General features: G+C 44.8%; 1 protein-coding gene across 1 annotated transcript; it reads right to left on the bottom strand.

The window, feature by feature from the left end:
- Positions 1–44: 44 nt before the first annotated feature.
- mmp25b (matrix metallopeptidase 25b) lies at positions 45–14,786 on the bottom strand (the record flags this gene model as incomplete). Its single annotated transcript, XM_084475713.1, has 10 exons — positions 45–292; positions 380–676; positions 1,488–1,640; positions 1,909–1,991; positions 4,816–4,900; positions 5,645–5,824; positions 6,166–6,443; positions 10,530–10,674; positions 11,737–11,869; positions 14,685–14,786. 10 exons carry the CDS (start codon positions 14,784–14,786, stop codon positions 45–47), a joined length of 1,704 nt encoding a protein of 567 aa, XP_084331839.1.
- Positions 14,787–22,349: the final 7,563 nt, after the last annotated feature.

Raw genomic sequence — 22,349 nt, 5'->3', positions numbered from 1 at the left:
AGCGTTTTGGAGGTCCTCCCTCAGTCCTTCAGGGGATGTGCCCTCTACTCTCCAGCCATCTCCCAGGCCAGCCCCACCAGAGACAACAGGAGCAGCCCACTGCCACGGAGCAGCGGCCTGGCCGCATTCAGGGCACAGCTGCAGTCCTTGGGCCGCGGTCTGTCTGCGGTCGGGGTGGGCGCCGGGCATCTCAGCCAATCAACGGCGATGGACCTGGGCGTGACGTCATCCTTGTCCATCCCGCCTTTCTTGAGAACCCAGTAGAGGTTGTCCTTGAAGAAGTAGGCATCACCTAGAACAGAAGACATGCAGTGGAGTGATTCCACTGCTCTGATGTCGAGGACAAAAACAGTTCCAACCGTCGAAGGCCATGCCCTACCGTCGCCCCAGCTGATGATGTCGTCCACGTGGGCGGGGACCCCCCTCCAGAGGGCGGCGTTCTTGGGGTACCCCGGCTCCTGCGGCCGGATCCCCCCCTGCTGGGACCCACTGCTCTCGTCGAACCTCCAGAACTGGTCCCCGCTGAACAGGTAGGTCTGCCCGTTGTGGGCCCAGACGAAGGCGGCGTCCACCCTGTCCACGGGTGCCCCCTCCCCGGTCCTCATGCCCCACTCGGACAGGGGCCTGGGGTAGCCCTCCCGGGCCTGTGTGTCCTTGAACACCCAGTACTGAGCACCTGGGCGGGAGGGGCATTTAAGAAGGTTATATCTAGCAGAATGCTACAGCTAGACTCTGCATCGCCTCCCCCCTTACCCCCCCCAAACCCCTCTAACACACGTATTGTAGTTTTACGTCCTTGCGCTTAAAAATAGTACTCAGCATGGGTTAACCTAGCGATTGTAAGTGCTTGGCACTGGTTCTATGAACATCCTCACTGTACAGACAGCCATATATTGTTGTTATGACAAATGTACTTATTGTAAGTCGCTTTGGATAAAAGCATCTGCTAAATGCCCTAAATGTAAATGTAATGCAGCATGCAGACACACGCCTTCATCGAAAAACAAAAGAATAAGGTGACTTGACGCCTACTCACATAGGGGCTACGTTTAAGAAAATAAAACCTGATAATCCCGGTAAGGGAATCTTTGAAACGTTATCTACATTTGAAGCATTCCTTGATATCCTGTTACATTCCTGGTTAGGTTTCACGGCACATGTTCATATGGTTAACGTCATCGTCATACCATCAATCAGCCTGGTTTCTTATTCTGTAGTGGCCAAGAAAGTATTATTATACCATTATCATCTGACATTATCCTTAGTATTGTAGTGGCCTACTCTTTTAAAATGGAAGACACAGAAGCTTGTTTGTATTTCTGGTCTGAACTTTATTGATCAGCAACAATCAATCTATATTTTTTACAAATTCAAATTCAGTCCTGATTTTTTTTAGTCCCAACCATACTGCTGGTTGTATCAGTGTCATAAAGTACATTTAAAACCTTTATTTATTTACAAAACTTAAACAAAATGGTTGCGCTCACCGATGAAGAAGATTATGCTGCTGTCGCTCTTCCTCTCGTACACGGCGTCGATCCTGCTGGCGTCTGCTGGCAGGCCGATCCAGAAGTTCTTGATGAGCGCTGGGTTCAGCGAGATCAACGAGCCGTCTCGAGAGGTTCTCCAAAAGTACCGGCCTGGAAAAGAGCAGAGAATGTGAACGCTCTCCGTCTGACGAGAGGTCCTATCAGGCTCCGTTTTCACCACCAGGTTGTGAGGTCGGTGAGCCATCAGAAGCAATTCCAAAACTGGCCCATCGATGACATCACAACCCTTCATGGATTAGGGTTAGGGTCCATCAAACATCTGGGTGAACACTTCCACTTTTGATGGCCCCAGAGAACAGATCTTAGGGTGTGCATTTTCACATGGGTGAAGGAGAGGAGGCCCTAGCCGACACTGTACCTCTGAACAGGAACACTTCCCCTCTGATGTTGGCCACCGCGTCAAATTTCCCAGTGCATCGGTCCAGGAACGAGGGGTCTGAGCTGGAATAGAACGGACACTGTTAAAGGAAGATCCCAAAGAAGTTTTGCCTCTGCAAAGTGGACTGCGCTGATAAAGGGTGCTCCGCCTCCGATGCGAAATAACAATGGTGGACCTGTTCGGAATTCAGTTATATATTTTGAAAATTGTACTGTAATAATTATCAACCTTAATTTTGGGGGGCCCCCCCAGGTACTTGGGGCCCTACACACTCTGCGTACTCTGCGTATGGGGAGCGCCGGTGCTGATCAGAGCCTTATTGTACAATAGACCAGCAGATGTGAGGATGCTGTGGGCAGCTCCTTGGCCAAGCATTCTCTTTTTTATTGCCAGACACGCATGCATGCATGGCCCTCACACATCTTCTTATGTCTGCCTCTGTAAGTTGTGTCATCGATGTATTATTCTGGCTTTAACCATGTATGCCCCCTTTCTGTGTATGTGTCTATATTGCTTCACTCATATCTGTAAGCCTGGGAGATAAATGTAAAGACTCTTCACGTCAGGGAGGTGATCTTCCGTTGAACAACTGCTAATATTCTTCATGTATCTGATTCAACTTTGAACGGCAAGTTTCTATACCAACCAGAGGCTAAGTCCACTAAGGTCAGTCATGTAACCAATGCGTTGTGTCCCATGCTACATGTGGTTCCTTTTCTTCTTCAAGCCACTGACTCTTTTCCCTCTCCTGGCACAAAGCCCAGACCAACCAGTCACCCTGCAGTGACATGTCTGCCATCGTCTGTTAGCCAGGACAACAGATGATTAAAGCTATTCACATTAACTATTCACTTTAACAGCGAGTTTACTCTGAAAAACAGTTTTATGAAGACGTCACCAACTCATCATTAGCGGGCATAACATTGGAATATATGTGAATCAAGTTGATCTCTGTGGCGTTAAGACCAATCCAGACGGATCTAAACATGGCGCCACTCTTAAGACCCATGTTCAGAAGTAATGTGCTCTGACCAGAACAGCAAGTTCTATAACTGTCAACAATAATTTTTTTAATTAAAACATATTCAACTTACAGTCTGCTCCTTTGATCCACTAACATTTTTCATTGACACCATTCATCAAATGATAATGATACTGGTGAAAAGTCAGGCCCAACCACATGTTTGACATGTTTATGTGTGGCTGCGTTTCCATTCCCATGGGCTGCCCACAATGCAATGGGCTATGCTCAGGTTTACGGCTCATTTGAAGCTTCTCCTGGTCTTGTAGTATCGATGCGAGCCGACAGCAGCACCTCCATGTGACAGCGAAATCACGTACAATCCTGCGACTTTCAGACGTGAAAACGAAATTTGGAAAGGTGGCAGAGGGACAGGGCCGAGGGGACACAAACACACACACACACACACAGAGTTCTCGGAATTCATTCTCGGAATTCAGAAACAAAGGTGAAGTTGTTCAGAAAATAAGAGATATGCCTCTCTCTGCAAAAGCCATCAAGGACATGAGGATGGCAGCAAAAACCAGCAGTCAACCGATGGAGGACATTTGCTGCTATGCAGATATGTGTTTGACAGAGATGTACAGAGTTACGCTCTCCCCATCCGCTCCCTAAGAGAGTTCAAAGAACCACACGATCACATAAATGATCAGTATTCACAGGAGTAAGTTCACCTGACAGCTCATCTCAAAGGTATAACCTGACAGAAGGACATTCTCACTCAGAAGCACGAATGGAACTACTCCCCAAACCTGATTTGTGTTCAAAACATGGAATTCCTCCCGACACGTATAGGAACTTGAAGTAGTGTACATTTGGAGTGTATAGTATGACAATATACGTATATATTCCTTTAAACACTGTGTTATCTTCATTGTAGGGGTACAATAGGTTTGGTTGCTCCAGATTAACTTTATTTGCTGGGAGAAGGACCAACTATGGCTCTTTTGATAGTGAGGGTCGCAGACCCCTAGACTAACAAAAACTTAACAGCTTCAATCAAGCTTTCTTCACTTGCCAAATCCTTTGCCATGTTGCTGTTGCTTGTCTTTACTCTGGGGGTATTGAAGTTTCACTGCAAAGAAAATGGTAGCCTGGTCACTTTTTAAGCAGATTGTCCAACACTGAGTGCATAGTGCAGATAAAAATAGCCAATAGTAGAATTCCCCAGACACACCGATGTCGACAGCGGTGTGAGCAGCGAGCCAGACAGTTCTGGTAGCAGAGTCAAAGTAGATAAGTTTCAATCAGCCCACACTGTTGGCCAACTCTGTTAGGTATATTAGGATAAGGTGTCACTGAGTGGGAGTGTAATGGATATGAAAAAAAGAAATTCTATCGTCCTCATCATCCTTCTATCGGGATGGAAGTTACAAAGGTAACAGCAATCTTACATCTGCTCCAGATAATGTGAAAACAATTACTGCTGGAAGGGATGCTATTGGCCTACTGATTAATGGCAGTGTAAACAGTGTAAAAAGATTGGGCTGATGCTATATTTGGTCGTTCTCTCTTTGAGGCGAGACTTACCAGACTTACCGAGACTTACTAACCAGCGTTTTACAGTATTGCGCTCAGCCATTCATGCGCACATTCACACCGACGGCGGTGTCAAACACGCAAGGCGACAGCCAGCACCTCGGGAGCAGTGAGGGTGAGGTGTGTTGCTCAAGGACACCTCGACAGGAGGGGTCGCTCCTGAGCCATCACGGTGTGACAACCATCATAGGTCCTGAGTGTCTCGTATAGTGAGTGGGAACAGTGGCCCAACGGGTCGCTCAGGTCCCTCATCCTGGTCTGCTGCTCGTGGGCATCAGGCCCCCCCCCCCCCCTCCCAGTGTGGTCCAGAAACAGGTGCTACTTACTGCCTGGTCGGCCGGGGCTGAGGTGGGCTGGGCAGTCCTGGGAGGTTTGGGTCGTCAGGGTATGGCATTTCACCATGGCTGGCACCTGGAGGGTAAATAGGGGAACTTGTGAAATGCCTTTGCAACATTTCTGGTCAGAAAACAGGAAGGAAGAGATGTTTGCAAACATTGTATGCGTGTTGCATACATGAAACATGTGTTGCAGCCACCAACGGTAGGCCGCAGGTCTGGTGGTCACGGCATGGATAAAAGAAAACAGATGGGTGCTTGTGCTGTGTTGAGGAGTATAAGCCTGATGTTCAACCTCAAACCAGCCAATAATTAACTGTTACTTCCTGTGGTTGATGAGGGAATGTCAATGACTGCAGGACACATTCTAGAAACAATAGGCAAGGCAGTTTAGCTTAAACTCGAAGTGGAGGTGAACCTGTACATTTATTAAAAACCAGAGCGAATGCGTAAGGTAACATTATATCGTTAGAACAATGTTCAACAATAAAGTTATTCTTAGTACGATTGTTTTGACAACGGATAACCGTGCTGGGCTACCTGGCGATTTCATTGTCCAGATTGTGATACTCTCGTCTAATGGTAGTATGGTTAGTAAACGTTACGTTGACTAACATTACTTGCAGCTATCAGCTGTCAGGGTCCGGCTTAGGGTCAGAGTCAGGGTTAGGGTCAGGCTTAGGGTCAGAGTCAGGGTTAGGGTTAGGGTCAGGCTTAGGCTCTGGGTCAGGCTTATGGTCAGAGTCAGGCTTAGGGTTAGGGTCAGGGTTAGGCTTAGGGTCAGGGTTAAAGTCAGGACCAGGACCAGGACCAGACTCACCGTACACCTCCTGGATGGCCTGCCGGTCGTCCGCAGGGAGGCGGTAGGCGGTGACGTCCCCCGAGGGGCCCTGGTAGTACGGCTGCATGATGGACAGCCGAGAGGACGAATGTCCGAGGCCCAGGGCATGGCCGAACTCGTGCACCGCCACGGTGAAGAGGTCGATGTCGCGATCTGAGCCTGCAGGGAGAAACTTAAAGCTTACCTAACTATTTTGGGCTTCCTGTGCCTCAACAGGAAATTATGCAAAAAATGCAAGTTTGACAAGTGATCTTGACAAGTCTTCACTTTAGATGAGCAAGTGGTTCAGTGAGTTTGACACTGGGCTAAGGTGGGGTGTGGTAACCATAAGGTCGGGTGGTGGGGTGTAGTAATCATCTTTCAACTCGTTATTAAATTCCTCATTCACCTATTGAGCTATCCATCTTTTGATGATCCATTCATCCATCATTCTGTCATCCATCTCTGCTTCCCTCTGTCTCTCCCTCCCTCCCCCCCTCCCCCGTCCCTCAGTCCCCTACCTGAGTAGCCCCAGGGTTCGTCCTGATCGAAGTGCGTGTCCCCGGCCATGGGGTCCGTCCCCGGGAAGAAGGCGTGGGCCAGGGTGCCCCCCTGGCCGTCGAAGGGGTAGCCGTCCTCGTGCAGCGAGCGGAGGAAGTTCACCCTGATGTCTCCGTCGCCCTGCCGGAGCTGGGTGAAGGTCAGGGGTGTGACGGAGCTCCAGGCGCTGAAGGCCTGCTCCAGGAGCCTCTCCACCAGCTCCCCGGACAGAGAGGGGGTGGACGGGTAACTGTGGACGCTGCAGGGAGCAGGGTGAAGGACACACGGGGAGGACTGGATGACGGGTTCTATGGACGGGAGGACGAATGACCTTTGGCCGGACAGGTCGATTGGAACTGTTGATCACATTTGAATCGGTCAAAGCCTGATTCATACCAGTGGTGAGCGGGGTATTTTGGCATCACATACACACACACACACACACACACACACACACACACACACACACACACACCACACACACACACACACACACACACACACACACACACACACACACACACACCTGTGCGAGCTGTGTACAGTTTTGCCTATAGCTCAAAGCATCGTAAATCAACAATTCAAATATGTCCCACACACCTAACCAGCTAAACCACAACTGTCTCTGAAACATCACTCACATACATAAGTTGACACTCACATTCAAGTAGGCTTAGAGTTAATGATTAAATCCTTTTATATTTAAGCAATAGATCACGACAGGCTGTGGTATGTTCTCATTATACTACAGTTAAGGGGCGTTGTCCCCCTTAAATGTGGTATAATGAGCACATACCACTGACTGAAGTGATCTATTGCTTTTATAAAACGGTTACGTAAGTATGGCGAAATGAAAGTCATAGACACCCTCAATTTTGAAAAAGCGAGTTGGAAAAGTCGGAAAAGCATTTTTTTTAACGAATACAAAAAAGTAGTCCCTCCTGGCTGCCTGCAAAGTGTGCGGCGTTTACTATGCAACACACTGTAGCGTCCTTCAGAGAGAAGGCTAGGCTAGAGACGGTAGCTTGGTTTGCCGGCAATTTAGCCTACTATCGAGTTCACTCACCTTGTGCCTATTGCTTTACAACATCTACCCTCTCCAGCAATCAACATATTTTTAGGCTTCAGTGAACTATGCTATTGCTTTTATATATAAATAAACAACAGTTCAAGTTAGGCGCAGAGTGATACTGAACTCTGTAAACTGAACGGGCGTTATAGCTGTGTGTATAAGCTCAATATACAACAGTTGGGAACCAATCAGATCGCTTGATTTAAGCCACCCGTTTTATAAATACTTTTATACCTCGTCGGGCATTATTCCTTAATGCTATGTATTCATTTCAACTTGAATATTTGCAACGTTGCCAAATTCAACTGAAAACTTCAATGTACGAAATTCAGCGTTAACATCGGGGGACCCAAGAAAGAGCAATCGATCCTGGATGCTAGATCACGATCAAGCAAGGAGAGCGAGCGCGTGTTACAACGAATTCTGCGACCCACCGAAAGTGTGACACCAGGGGGCGCTGTTGCACATTTTCTACAACATGCACGAGTTTGAAGAGTAAACACGCATTAGGCATGAAGTGGTTCACGTGCGTAAACATGCACAATCTTAAAATGTAACGTTTGTATAGTCATCGATCACTCGGAATGGGTCTATTCGTCTTGGACACCGACCGGGCAATAGCATGTTGGCTGAAGCAAAACGGTTGATATGCCTCTGTGGTGAGCGAGCAGAGCCGACAGTATTGTGCACTGTGTGGCATGATACAGATAAGAGGACGATATGAGATATGAGAATTAAAATCAGGTTGCTGTCGGGCGCTTCTTCCCGAGGCACGCCGTGCTTCTACTGGAGCTACAGGCTGCTGCCTCTTCAGTTGCCACTCGCGCGCAATACTGTCAGCTCTGCGCTCTCGTGCCACAGTGGGCAGCGGGCCAGACTCCAGTAGGCAAAGGGACCTCGGATCGCCCCAAATTGGTGCCCTAATAAATTGGGCTCTTAACCCACTGCAATTACGCTTACGCTGCATGCAAATCCAGCCAAGTCCCTGCAATCACACACACACTTAAAAAAAACCGGTGTGCATTATAACAAACACATAAATACTCCCCCCCCCCCTCACCTAAATGTGCTTAATAAATACATTTGATTTGATTTGATTTTAGCATTTTACAATCCCATACAATGGATAGGGTGCTATGGTCCACCATTGTTGCTTCTTTCCCCATAAAAAACTACAGGTTGATTTACCTTTGAGCATTTCCTATTATAGGCTACTGTGTAAAATGCTGTTTATAATTAATGTTTGTATCAAGAAAGAAAGACCCTTCATCACAGCCGTTGCCGTTGGACATGGCTAAAACCTGCTCTGCACATGCCTTCCCGCATCAGAGTCAGGTGACGCTCTTATTATTCCCGCTCGCTCTCCTTGCTTGATCGCGATCTAGCATCTGGGATCGATTGCTCTTTCTTTGGTACCCGATGTTAACGCTGAATTTCGTACATTGAATTTTGCAGCTGAATTTGGCATGTTGAATTTGGCAACGTTGAAAATATTTAAGTTGAAATTAATACATAGCATTATGAATCTGAATTTAGACTAGATAATTTTTTTTAATATTTAGTTAAATTAAGAAGAAAAAAAATCAGATACGTTATTTCAATGCATAAATATTCAGAGCTAAAAATTCAATGGCTTTAATTCAGTGGCAAAAAATCCAGATACGTTATTTCAATGCATAAATAATCGGTGCTTAAAATTCAATGGTTTTTTATTTTCAAAATCCGATGAGACAGATTTACTTCCATAGTGGCGGCGCTGACGGCGGCGGCTGACGGGTCCGTTAGCCCTCCCCACTAACACAATTGAATGTATGTTAATAAAATCTTGTGATGATCTTGTCTTACAAAATGCGCCGCGGTCAACCTTAACCTTGACCACGCGACACTGTTATACAATCATTTTATAATCAGTACGTTTACATGCACAGCTTATTCCGATTAAAGCCATAGTTCGACTATGCTCCGCAATTGGGCAACTGCAATTGTCCGGGTATACATGGCGGTGAGTAAATCGATTCATTGGCCGAGGCGTGTCATGCCCCGGTAAGATAGGTGGCGCTATACCCATTTCAACTAGGGGTAATAGAGCCACCGGTTGACCTCTGTACGTCACCAGCAACAAACAAACTCAGGCGGCATTCGAGAAAGATGTTTTCAGTAGACACAACAAGTAAAGACTCTTAGTGGGGTTTATCTCGCCCATGGGGTAAAAAGAATTGGGGGAAATTAACTTTGGCTTTGAGACGCCGGCAGAGCAGCCTGAGGAATCCGCATAAGACCGAGAGGTCGGAACAATGGAGTGTCAGAGAAATGATATGGCCCCAAAGTGAACTGACAACTGTCTGCTGAAACATCGCTGTCTCCTCCATGTTTGTTTCAATCTGGGCTCCAGATAGTCAAAGCCAAAGTTAATTTCCCCCAATTATTTTTACCCCATGGGCGAGATAAACCCCATTAGGAGTCTTTACTGCCGCGGCGCAATGAATGAATAAAGATCGTAAACACGTCGGGAGAAAAAAACATTTATTTTGACAGATGTGCCCGAAGTTACTACTTTACAACCTTGTTGATGACCCACATTTAGAAAATCATGTACTTTTAATTCAGCCTTGGGTGAAATGGAAGCGTAGTGTCTGTGTGGTTCCACCTTTAATGAATGCATGCCATGCGAGCATGCGCAGAACGCAATTCATCGCGTAATCCAATTCGACTCCGTACATGCACACTTAACTCGACTATGAAATGCATTATCTAGGGGTCTTAATTCGACTATGAGTAACCCAATTCGATTTGATTTTAGCTCAACTAAGGTGTATACATGCATCTTAATAATCCAATCATAGTTGGACTAAGCCAATAATTCGACTTTCTTGAGTGTCATGTAAACGCGTGTGACCCTATGCAACATGAATTTTAAAATGCACTTTACTGGTCATATTAAGTTTCCATCTGGTCGTCTATTCATTCATCATCCAACTTTCCCCTCAATCGATACAGCCTTCCATCAGTTAACCATCTATTGAACCATTCATCCATCCACACATTCATCATCTATCCATCTGTTATCCATCCATCAATTCAACCATCTATTCAACCATCAATTTATTGATCCATCCCGTCAACTGTCTATCCATCCATCTGTCTGTCTGTCTGCCGATCTGATAGACTGACAGACATATAGTCTAGACAGTCCGTCCGTCCACCTGTCCATCTATGTGTGTGTGTGTGTGTGTGTGTGTGTGCGTGCGCGCGTGTGTGCGTGTGTGTGTGTACCTCCAGGTCAGGTCTTTCTTGTCCCACTTCAGACCCGACAGGGCGTAGCGTCTCCTCCTCCTCCTCTTCCTCAGCATGTCCTCGTGCCCCACGATGTCGGGCAGCGAGCAGCGGGGCTTGTTCATGAGCTCCAGGGTGTCTGCGTCTGTGGGAGAACACGCCACACACATGACGGGACCCCTGTGTCTGGGAGAGAACACGCCACACACACGACGCACTGCACGGGACCCCTGTGTCTGTGGGAGAACACGCCACACACATGACGGGACCCCTGTGTCTGGGAGAGAACACGCCACACACATGATGGGACCCCTGTGTCTGGAGGAGAACACGCCACACACATGACGGGATCCCTGTGTCTGTGGGAGGAGCCACTTAGGTGGTGTTCCTCGTTCCCTGGGCTCCTCCTAACCCCGGGCGCAGGGTCGTGGTGGGGAGTCGGTTTATTGTGAAAGGTTTGCTGATAATGATCCAGATGATGAGCTGGTGCTTCATGCTGCCATGCAGGAGATTGCTCCCTGAGTATGTGTGGTGATTGACTGGTTCAACCTGTGCCCACTGATTACTGGATGAACAACAGGTGTGCAGCCTAATCCAGCCCCAGAGTCCACCCAGTCTGACTGGGGCTAGATGAGGCTGCTTCAACCAGCCATCATTCACACACACCCCCACAAATACATTGTGAGCATGGTGGCGGTGAAGGTGCTATAGCTCTGTTTGTGGTGCCATATTAGAGGGGGGGAGGTGGGGGGGGGCTCTGTGGACCTGGTTAGAAGAAGGATGAGTTAGCGGCTGAGTCAATGTAAATGACCAACTCAACTGTCTTCTCATTGGGTGCTCCAAGCCACATTACACACATTAACCCCTACAGACACGCATGTGGAAGCACATGGGACACATGCATGGACCTACAGAACCTACATGTAGAATTATACCACACATACATGTAGATTTATGCTAGACATACATGTAGAATTATACCAGACATACATGTAGAATTATACCATCCATACAGTAGAATAATAACAGACATACATGTAGAATTATACTAGACATACATACCAGACATACATGTAGAATTATACAAGACATACATGTAGAATAAACAACACATTTATGTGTTGGGCTAAATTATAACCCCTTTACCAAGGACACTTATAATTTAGCCTGAGAGGAACCAGGTGAGACCACGGAGACCCAGACGTACCCAGCTGGCCGCTCTCCTGGATCCCCCCGAAGCGCTGCATGACTCGTATAGCCCTCTCCAGGCCGTCCCTGGTCTGCATCCTGCCGGTGCGAGGGTCAGGAGGTGGGAGGTACCCGTATCTGCTCAGCCAATCCTGAAGGAGAGGGGGGACAGAGGGCATGACTCAGAGACAGCTCATCTCTTCAGATGTTCTACAGACGTTCTTCAGACATTCTTCAGACGTTCTACAGACGTTCTTCAGACATTCTTCAGACGTTCTACAGACGTTCTTCAGACATTCGAGACGGGACTTATGTACGATGTGCTACACCAACTGGAATAGGTCAGGAAGTTGAGGAAGCTCTGAGAAGGCTTTGGAGACGGGATAGTGGATTGAGATGTGTAAGTGTAAATACAGGAAATTGACCACAAGTACCAGTGTACAGCTCCGCCGCTCCCCATACACAGAGTACACAGAGCGCGTAGGGCCCCAAGTACCTGGGGGGCCCCCAACAATCTGCGCGTAGGGCCCCCAAAAGCGTGTTGTGCCAGTGTTGTGCTGCTTCTGAAGAAAGGACAACACAATGGAGGGCAAAGCTGCTTTCTGGTCATATTAGATCATGTGACCATCAGGTGTGAGTTTGATTGGTTGTTAGAAGCCCCTAGTTCCCTAGTTCACCACCTGGTGAACTAGGGGCCATAGTGTAAGGCCCTGAAGAAGAATCAAGGCGATATGGCAAGACATCACTCATCACAGTTCATTAGTCTTTAATTGTTAGAAGACCCCTTTTACACCCATGAGCTCTTCTCAGGACCAGGATGAGCTGCCCAGCCCTATGGGATAAGGAGCAGTGTTCGAGTTACGTGGGAGCTGAATGGGAGCTGAGGTCCCATAAGTGGCTGCCTGAGCGCCCATGAAAGCAGTAAAACCATCCATCTGTGGGGGCTCTAATACATAGGCCTTTTTACACTGCCAAGCCGGTTCGGTCGCGGCTTTTAAAAACAACAATAGTAGGCTATACAACAAAGTATTGCGTTAGACTTCAATAGAAGAATTGTTTGTGCATGACTTTTGTCTACTCTGTCTTCGTAACGGTAAGATGATTGCATTTACTTTTTTGAAGGCTCTCAGAAAATGACTTCAAAATAAGTCATTTTCTGATTTGTGTGTGTGTGTGTGTGTGTGTGTGTGTGTGCGTGTGTGCGTGTGCGTGTGCGTGTGCGTGTGCGTGTGCGTGTGTGTGTGTGTTGGAGTTGGAACACGTAGTCATGAGAAGTGATGTCTCCCCCTCTCTCTCTTTCTCTCACTTGCACGCGCACCGGGTAGGCTATTTATTTATTATTTATTATTATTTATTATTTATCTCTGCCCCTAAAATTTTTGAGACCCCCACAAAGCTCAGATTATAACTTGACACTGATAAGGATGATACATACATACCATACATACATACCTTTACCTGTAAGTATGTATGTATGTCAATTATGGCACCCACTGCACTCCTGACCATCCCTGGAAGGAGGGATCCCCCACTCTGCATTCCTCCTCAAGATTTCTTCCTTGCTGATTATTGCTGATTTTTTCTTGCCCTTTTGGGGGCTAGGGTCAGCGGGGTGTCATAAATATTTGGCCTGTTAAGCCCTTTTAAGCCCCATTATACAAATAAAATTGAATTGAATTGAATTGAGACCCCATCTGATGTCTCCCAGCGCCAGGAGGGCCGTGTTACAGAACCAGGCCCCGACCTGAGAACGTCTGATCCAGCCCCTGACTTCATGGTCTGAGGGATGAGGCTGATTTTCTGATTTTGTATTGTTGGTTCATGAGGGTGTAAGTATGAATACATGGTTGGTGCTGGATCTGATGGTCGTTATGGAGTAGGGTTTCCATGTCAGGGAATATTCCCTGACACAGAGCCCTCAAGCACAGTGAGTCAGACGGTAAATTGGAACATTCACGTCGGTCCAATCAATACTTAGTGCTGGAGCCCTGATGATGTCACGCTCTGTAGACATTACTGTTATAGATTATATTCTGTGACATTAATCTTCTGAGGAATTAGGCTACATGTTCACTAGGCTCATAGTCAATATTTAAATGTGAAAAGAAAATTCACAACATATTGTAATGTCATTTTAATATTCATTCATAGGCCTCATCAAATGTGGACATTGGCTCTAATGGCACTTAATAAATGTCAAAATGTGTAGGCCTGATTTTAATTGTAAAATATGTATTTTTGATTATCTAAAGCTAGACATATCTCGAATTTGAACACGTGATAACTGTCAGTATTTGTTTCTTGCGCTGACAGTGAAGAAGATTCAGTTATTTCCTCGGAGTTACTCATTCAAAGCCTTTATATTTCGCTGTAGTCTATGTTGCTGCGTAAAGACGATCCTTTAGTAAGGGAGAAGATCCGTTCTGAAAGTCGATCACAGACAGGATAGGAAGGGTGGATCAAGGTGTAGCAGGGTGTGAGCTCAACCACTGCAACGGATGGTGTTAAGAGGCTGTCGTTTAACACACACCCGTTTCGGTTGTAGCACCGCATCACCGCAATCACAGATTGAAAAAAAAAGATTTATTTTTACGCGCATTGACCAAACTCTGTAAAATACAACTATAAAACTATTGACTTAAAATAAACGAATTTTAAACCCTATAAGCCATTTTAGCCTGAGTCCACTAACGGTAAAATAAGCCTTTAATTAATCACAATTAGCCTGTAGGCTGATACAACCAACGGTGTTACTAGAACAATATGTACATGTTATAGGTATATTGTTTTAATGCTGCAATGGCCTTAATATTTAATCACATTCAGCAAAAAGTAATAACACAAAGCAAACGAAAACAGATTAGTATTGTAGATAGAATATGCAATTGCAAGGCCCATAGCGATGGAAACAAAACGTGCACGGAGCCTATTTGGGGCTTAGGGGATGGTGGATCACTGACCACTCACCATGCCCCGGCTGTACTGGTCCGCCACCACAGGAGACGCGCTGGCCGGGGACGGAACGGCGGACAAAACCATCAGGAACACGGCTCTAAACATCTCCATCATACCGAGGTCTGCCGAGCACAGCACTGCTCATGCTTTAGGGAAGTTCAAGTGTTGACTCGAGGTTGTGATTGCGTCTCTCAGCTACAGGACAAACAAGAACGTTTCGAAACCCACCGTCTCACTTCTCTAAGGAGGAGGAAGGGCTGATCGATACACTCTCTCTCTCTCTCTCTCTCTCTCTCTCTCTCTGTCCCACTCTCTCCCACTCTCTCTAACTCTCCCCTCTCTCCTCTTCCCCCCCCCCCCCCCCTCTCTCTCTCTCTCTCTTTCTCTCACTCTCTCTCTCTCCCTCAGCAGGACATATTGGTGATAAACCTTACGTCAGTTTGTTTGAATGATCTCAACCCCCCCCCCCCCCCCCCCCCCCCTCCTCCAGCCAGGACCACCATCTGTCTATCTGTGAGTGGCCGTCGCCATCATAGAACGTGGAGGAGGCCTAATGGACCCACTGAAACGCACACACAAACACACACGCACGTACGCACGCACGCACCCACGCACACACACACACACACACACACACACACACACACACACACACACACACACACACACACACACACACACACACAGTTCAGTTGGTCAGCAATCATTAATAATTTGTGAAAACTGTTTATTTCGCTCATAACTCCCATTCTCCTGCATGTATTTGTTTTAGATCTTAGTTCTGGGGTAACTGGGGTCCATGTTGTCTGTTACTCAGGGCTGTGACTCATGCCAACAGTCTGTCTATGTCATGATAAAAGTGGCAGATGTTTCTGGAGAACACCTGCTTTGAGTTGAAGGTAGTGACTCACTGTCTGTGAGGACAGGAGCTTGAAGAGCAGGTCTCAGTGAGCCGCTCTCCAGGGGGTTTACGCTCACCACATCCAGTGAAAAACCACTGGGCAAGCAGCGTTTGGTGGTTCCATCGCCCTCTAATCTGTCTCAGGACAATCAGACACACGTCTTCTGGCGTATCTCCAGAATAACTGTACGATTGTAGAAGAAGTGTCAGAAAGAGTAATCAACACAGGTGACCCATCTCCCAAACAAGACACAGGGCGGCATGTGGCTCAGGAGGTAGAGCGGGTTGGCTGGAAGGTTGCTAGTTCGATCCCCGGCTCTTCCTCTCTGAGCAAGACACCTCACCATGACTGCTCCTGACGGGCTGGCTGTCGCTCTGCATGGTTGACACAGCTGTCTGTGTGGGAACGGCTATGAATGGGTGAATGTTAGGCAATATTGTGGTTAGAAAAGCAGTATATGCATGCAGTCCATTCACCATACTGGGAAATCCAGCAGCTCAGCGGGTTGGGCAGGATTACGGATGTAAGGGTTGTTAGTACCATTTCGGACTGGACCGTAGTTTTCAGGTTGTGTTGTGAGGGGTAGGGTTTCTTGAGCTGGTTCACCCTTAAACAGAACATCCTGCCACCACTTTTGAGATATCCAAGTGTAGATCTAACACTTACAAATGTGTTTCTATACAGCAAGAGCAGAGGCAGACACTTGAGTGCCCACCACAATCATTCCAGATGTACCATCATGATCCGATTTATACCTTCAGCTCTGTGTAAACACTCAACAATGTCAAAAGTCCCAGAATGTGCGATAAGTTGGTAATTTTATGACACTTAGTATTAATAGTTGTAATCACCTAGACTCTGCATAGCCTCCCCCAAACCCCTCTTACACACTTATTGTATGTTGTAAGTTCTTGCACTTAAAAACAGTACTAAGCATTGTGTAGCATCTTATCCTAGCTATCTTTGGAATGGGTTAACCTAGCGATTGTTAGTGGTTGGCATTTGGTTCTATGAACATCCTTACTGTACCGACAGCGATATATTGTTTCTCTTTCTTCTGAAGAACTAATGTTCTTCTGACTAATGCAATCGTGCTTGTTAATAATGACCATGACTCACACGCACAATGTCTGAGTGGCTGCTGAACAGGCGGCAACTTGCGTTATAATCTACTAGTTTAGCCCTTAGTTTATTGAACAACTGAACTTTATTTTCAATGTTCTGACATTTTAGTGAGTGACTGCCTTTTCCAAGCATCACATAACTGGAACAACACAGGAAAGAGCATTCATTATTATTATAATAAAGAAAATGAATAGGCCCTACACCTAAGGTGGTGTCTAAAATTTATTTGTCGTAATAAACAAGTGAAATTACACATTGCGCCCACTTGTTCTCTTCGTAATGACCCGCTTTTTTTTGTAACAGCCCAGAAAAAAGAATGCAGGAAGGCTGAATGCATATGGCGTAAAACAAAACTTCATATTCACCATGACATCTATAAAGAGAGCCTCTGTGCCTACAATTTAGACTTAAAAAGTGCTAGAGAAACATTTTTCTCCAATATCATTAAAACCAAAGCTGCGAGCAACGTTGGGCGGGACCTCGCACTCCACGCAACTCGGGCCGCGGCTGCGTCACATGCTGTCGTAACATTTGCGCTGACCAATTTTGAAGCAGATCTGATAAATTCCCTAGGAGTTTGTTTGTTCAAATACAAGACCACGGAATTCAAAATGGCCAACTTTGACGGCACGCCACGGACACGTCCTTCAACGTACAGTCACAAATAGCACGGCGTTCATTCAGCAACATTATTCAAGTGTGCTGTCCAGTTTTGAAGCAGATCTGATGAATTCCCTAGGAGTTTGTTCGTTCAAATACAAGACCATGGAATTCAAAATGGCCAACTTTGATGGCACACCACGGACACACCCTTCAACGTACAGTCACAAAAAGCACAGTGTTCATTCAGCAGCATTATTCAAGTGTACTGTCCAGTTTTGAAGCAGATCTGATAAGTTTGTTTGTTCAAATACAAGACCACACAATTCAAAAAGGCCAACTTTGACGGCACGCCACGGACATGCCTTTCAATGTACGGTCACAAATAGAATGGCGTTGATTCAGCAACATTTTTTGACTGTACTGACCAAATTTGAAGCAGATCTGATAAAACCTGTAGGAGGAGTTAATTAAAATAGAACCCTGAAATGCCAAAAATGGCATCACTGTGAAATTCCATTCAAAGTGGCCAAATTTGACGTCACACCACGGACACACCCTTCAACATACAGTCACAAATAGCACAGCGTTCATTCAGCACCATTTTTTGACTGTACTGACCAATTTTGAAGCAGATCCGATAAATTCCCTAGGAGGAGTTCATTCAAATACAAGGCGAAATAAGTTTGTTTGTTCAAATACTGTCCACGGAATTCAAAATGGCCAACTTTGATGGCCTGCCACGGACGCTCCCTTCAATGTACAGTCACAAATATCATGGTGTTAATTCAGCAACATTATTCAAGCGTACTGTCCAATTTTGAAGCAGATCCGATAAATTCCCTAGGAGGAGTTCATTCAAATACAAGGCGAAAAAGTGAAAATGACCACAAAATGAAAATGAAAATAGCCAACTTCCTGTGGGTTTTGGAGCATGGGTCCAAGAGGCTTTTCTGTAGGTCTTGTCACGTTATACGTGCCTACCGAGTTTCATACATATTGGTGAAACGTGGCGCAGGGGCTTCTTTTTAAAGATCCTTTAGGGGGCGCTACAAACATGACAAACACGATTTTTTGTATGTGAGCTACAGGCACCAGTCTACACGTGTCCTGTGAATTTCATATTCATAACTATTACGGTCTCCGAGTGATTTACCCTGCCACTAGAGCCTCTGGCGGCCATATTGTTTTGCCAATCGACTTCATTTCACTTGAGCACTAAGATGGTCCCGCTTAAATCAAACATTGCGTCTATGAACTGTGGTGATTTTAGTGACAGGCCACGCCCATTTCGATGCCACGCCTTATTTGAAAATATGTTGACTTTATCTTGTTCAGAATTTGATTATGAACAACTTTTGTATTGGAGTCAACATCATAGGAGTCCAACTTGATGTTGATATGAGCAATTAACTATTTTCACGTTTTAAACCACACCCCTTTTAGAACTCAATGGCTCATGGGTGCTTTCAACTTTATTACAGACTAATCTTTATGTCAGATTGAAGATAATGGTCCATAGATGATATGGGATATAGGATTTTTGTCAAAGTCAAAAAACCTGTGATCCTTAGGCAATTTACTGTTTTTAACTAAATTCAAAATGGCGGCAAATCTGGAAACCGGAAGTCATAGGTTCTTGAGGCATATTTGTTCAGCATGAGGATATTCATGTGTACACAAAGTTTCATGAGTGTAGGTCAAACCAGTTACGAGATATGCTTGTGCAAAGTTTGCATTTTTGGACAGTTGGTATTGCGCCACCTTTGGGCCAACCTGAATGTGATGCATAGAATATCAAATTTTTAACCAGGCCCGACCAATTTGTCAAATAAAATTAACTTTTCATATATGTTCAGGGGGTCAAAAATGCAGTAAAAGACGCTAAAAATAATAAACATACCAAAAACAATAGGGAACTTCCAGTTCCTGGCTCGGTCCCTAATAATGCCAAAACCCTATTTGCAACTGTTGACAGACTGACCAAGCCCCCAACACAAATTCCACCTGACCTTCATTCCACGCAGAAATGCAATGAGTTTGCAGCATTTTATACTGATAAAATTTAAGGCATAAGACACGCCATCAATGTCTCCACTTTAAACAAAAATGTTGGACTACCACCCTATTCAGGCAAAAGTAACGTGGCAATGACATGCTTTAATGTCATAGACTCTAAAACTCTTGTGGAAACTGTGACACAACTGAAGCCATCCACCTGTTGCCTTGATACTTTACCTACCAACCACTTTAAGAATGTTTTTGCCTAGCAATAGACATATTGCAAATAGTTAACAACTCTCTCCAATCAGGGAATTTCCCAAAAGCCTTAAAAACTGCAGTTATCAAACCCCTTTTAAAAAAGCGGAGTCTAGATGCCTCTATTATTAACAACTACAGACCAATATCAAATCTACCCTTCATAAGTAAAATCATTGAGAAAGTTGTCCTCCAGCAACTTGCTGGAATCAACTGGTTGCTATGACACCTTCCAATCCGGATTTCGACCCCTTCACAGCACCGAGACCGCCCTTATTAAAGTTGTAAACGACATCTGTCTTAACACAGACTCTGGCAAAATCTCAATACTAATGCTACTAGACCTCAGTGCTGCATTCGACACTGTAGACCATACAATACTTTTGGACAGATTAGAAAATTGGGTGGGTCTTTCAGGCACAGTCTTAAATTGGTTTAGGTCCTACCTACAAAATAGGAACTACTTTATTTCCATTGACGACTTTGTTCCAGAATCAACAAACGTGACATGTGGAGTCCCACAAGGTTTGATCTTAGGACCCTCTCTATTCAACATCTACATGCTCCCACTAGGGCAAATCATGCAAAATAACAATATTGACCATCACTGCTATGCTGATGACATGCAAATCTATGTATCGCTATCACCAAATGACTATCAGCCCATAGATCTGTTGTGCTAGTGCATTGAGCAAGTCAAAGACTGGATGTGCCTAAATTTCCTTCAACTAAATTAGGACAAAACCGAGATAATTGTATTTGGTGCTAAAACCGAAAGGCTTAAAGTAACCCAACACCTTCAATCTCTGTCCCTGAAAACCTCAATCAAAGCCAGAAATATAGGGGTTATCATGGATTCAGATTTACATTTCGACAGTCACATCAAATCAGTTACAAAATCTGCATAATATCACCTTAAAAACATAGCAAGACTTAGAGGGCTCATGTCTACAGAAGACTTACAAAAACTTGTACATGCCTTTACCACTAGCAAGCTTGATTACTGCAATGGTCTCCTTACAGGTCTCCCAAAAAAACTCTAAGCTTGTTCAGAATGCTGCTGCTAGTGTTCTAACAAAGACCAAACAATTTGAACATATTACACCAATTCTTAAATCGTTACATTGGCTCCCTGTATGCCAGAGAATTGATTTTAAAATAATGTTGCTAACCTATAAATCCCTACATGGTTTAGGGCCAAAATATTTAACTGATATGCTTCCACTACTTAAGCCTTCTAAGCCACTAAGATCCTCTGAGACCAATCTGTTAATTATCCCCAGAGTCAACACGAAACATGGGGAAGCAGGATTTAGTTACTATGCAACAAATAGCTGGAATAAACTCCCTGAGGATTTAAGACTTGCCCCAACTGACTTTTAAAACAAGACTGAAGACTTTTATGTTTGCTTTAGCTTTCTGCTAAATCTTAAATCTACAATGCTTCTATCTATTTTTTATTTTATGACTAACTTTGCCTTTATTTTCTCACTTTCTAAAATGCATTTTGTTTTTAACTTTGCCTTTCTAAAATGTTTCTAAAATGTTTTTTTTAAACTTTGCCTTTATTTTTTATCAATTTTACTTTTTACTTATCTATTATTTTCTTTTATTGTATGACAATGTTTATATGTGAAGCACTTTGAGTCTGCCTTGTGTATGAAAAGTGCTATATAAATAAAGTTGCCTTGCCTCTACTGGGGAGCAGGAGGTTTATGGGCAGTAATACATAATCCTGATGTAGGTTGCTAATATAATCTGTACTATTTGTGATTTGCTTTATGATTGATTAATTGTTCCCCATGCTGCAGGTTCTCACTCCGTTTCAAAACATTTCCAACCCTAATCAAGAGTCTCTGCGCATCTGTCTGGGTCAGGGTACGAAAGTATGATTTGTTTCCCGACAAAATCCAAAATTTTGGAACATCAACAAACACCACTAACCACTCGGTGAGTTGCACATTTCTGAAAACAAACGTTTAGGGTTGCTTTAAGGACACGTCGCCAGCCATTCTGAAGCAGGCAGGGGCAATTCTAAATGAGCCAAATACCTGAGACAGGACCAATAGTCAAAATGTTCTCTATTTCATCCTAGTCAAACCAGAAAGGGGGCTCAATGTTCAAAATACCGGAATTGTCCTTTAACTTACCCATGTTTGTCACTTAGCCATTTTCTTGGAATACCCCTCTGGCCTTTGAGATGTTTTAGGTGTTTGTTTTTACATACTTGTATGTGGCCTTTGACAGCTTTAAGACAGCTCTGTATTGTATTCCTGTCCTTGTACTGCTTCTACAGCCAAAGGAATTGTGTGTCCTTCAGTTTAAATATTTGAGATAATATAAACAATATGATATTCAAACTTTTGACTGCTTTCTTTAATATAAACATAACACAATACTTTTACTTTTACTTTCAGTACTTGAGTAGTACATTTAAAATAAACTACTTGCAATACTTGAGTACAAAACATTTTGAATATTTTAGTACTTCCACTTAAGTGGGGTGTTTAAAGAACACTTCTTCATCTACTCAAGTCACTTTTTGATACAGTACTTGTACTTTTACTTAAGTCTGGGTCTCTAGTACTTTATACATCTCTGTGCCAATCCTAACCTCTGACCTAACCCGGTCCTTCCTCTTACCCTCACAGGACCTTCAGGGTTAAGGCTGGGAGGGTATTAAACACAGCCCTTTATGGCTGGGCTTTATTTTCAAACAACCCAAACCCAAATCCTTACCTTAGACGTCGCCTCACACTCACTCTTAGAAAATCCTTAGCTTACCTCCAAC

This window comes from Micromesistius poutassou (assembly GCF_964030765.1).
Source record: "Micromesistius poutassou genome assembly, chromosome: 11".
NCBI classification, from domain to species: Eukaryota; Metazoa; Chordata; class Actinopteri; order Gadiformes; family Gadidae; genus Micromesistius; species Micromesistius poutassou.
Note: the sequence above shows the minus strand (reverse complement) of the source record. Positions and strands in the feature narration are given on the sequence as shown.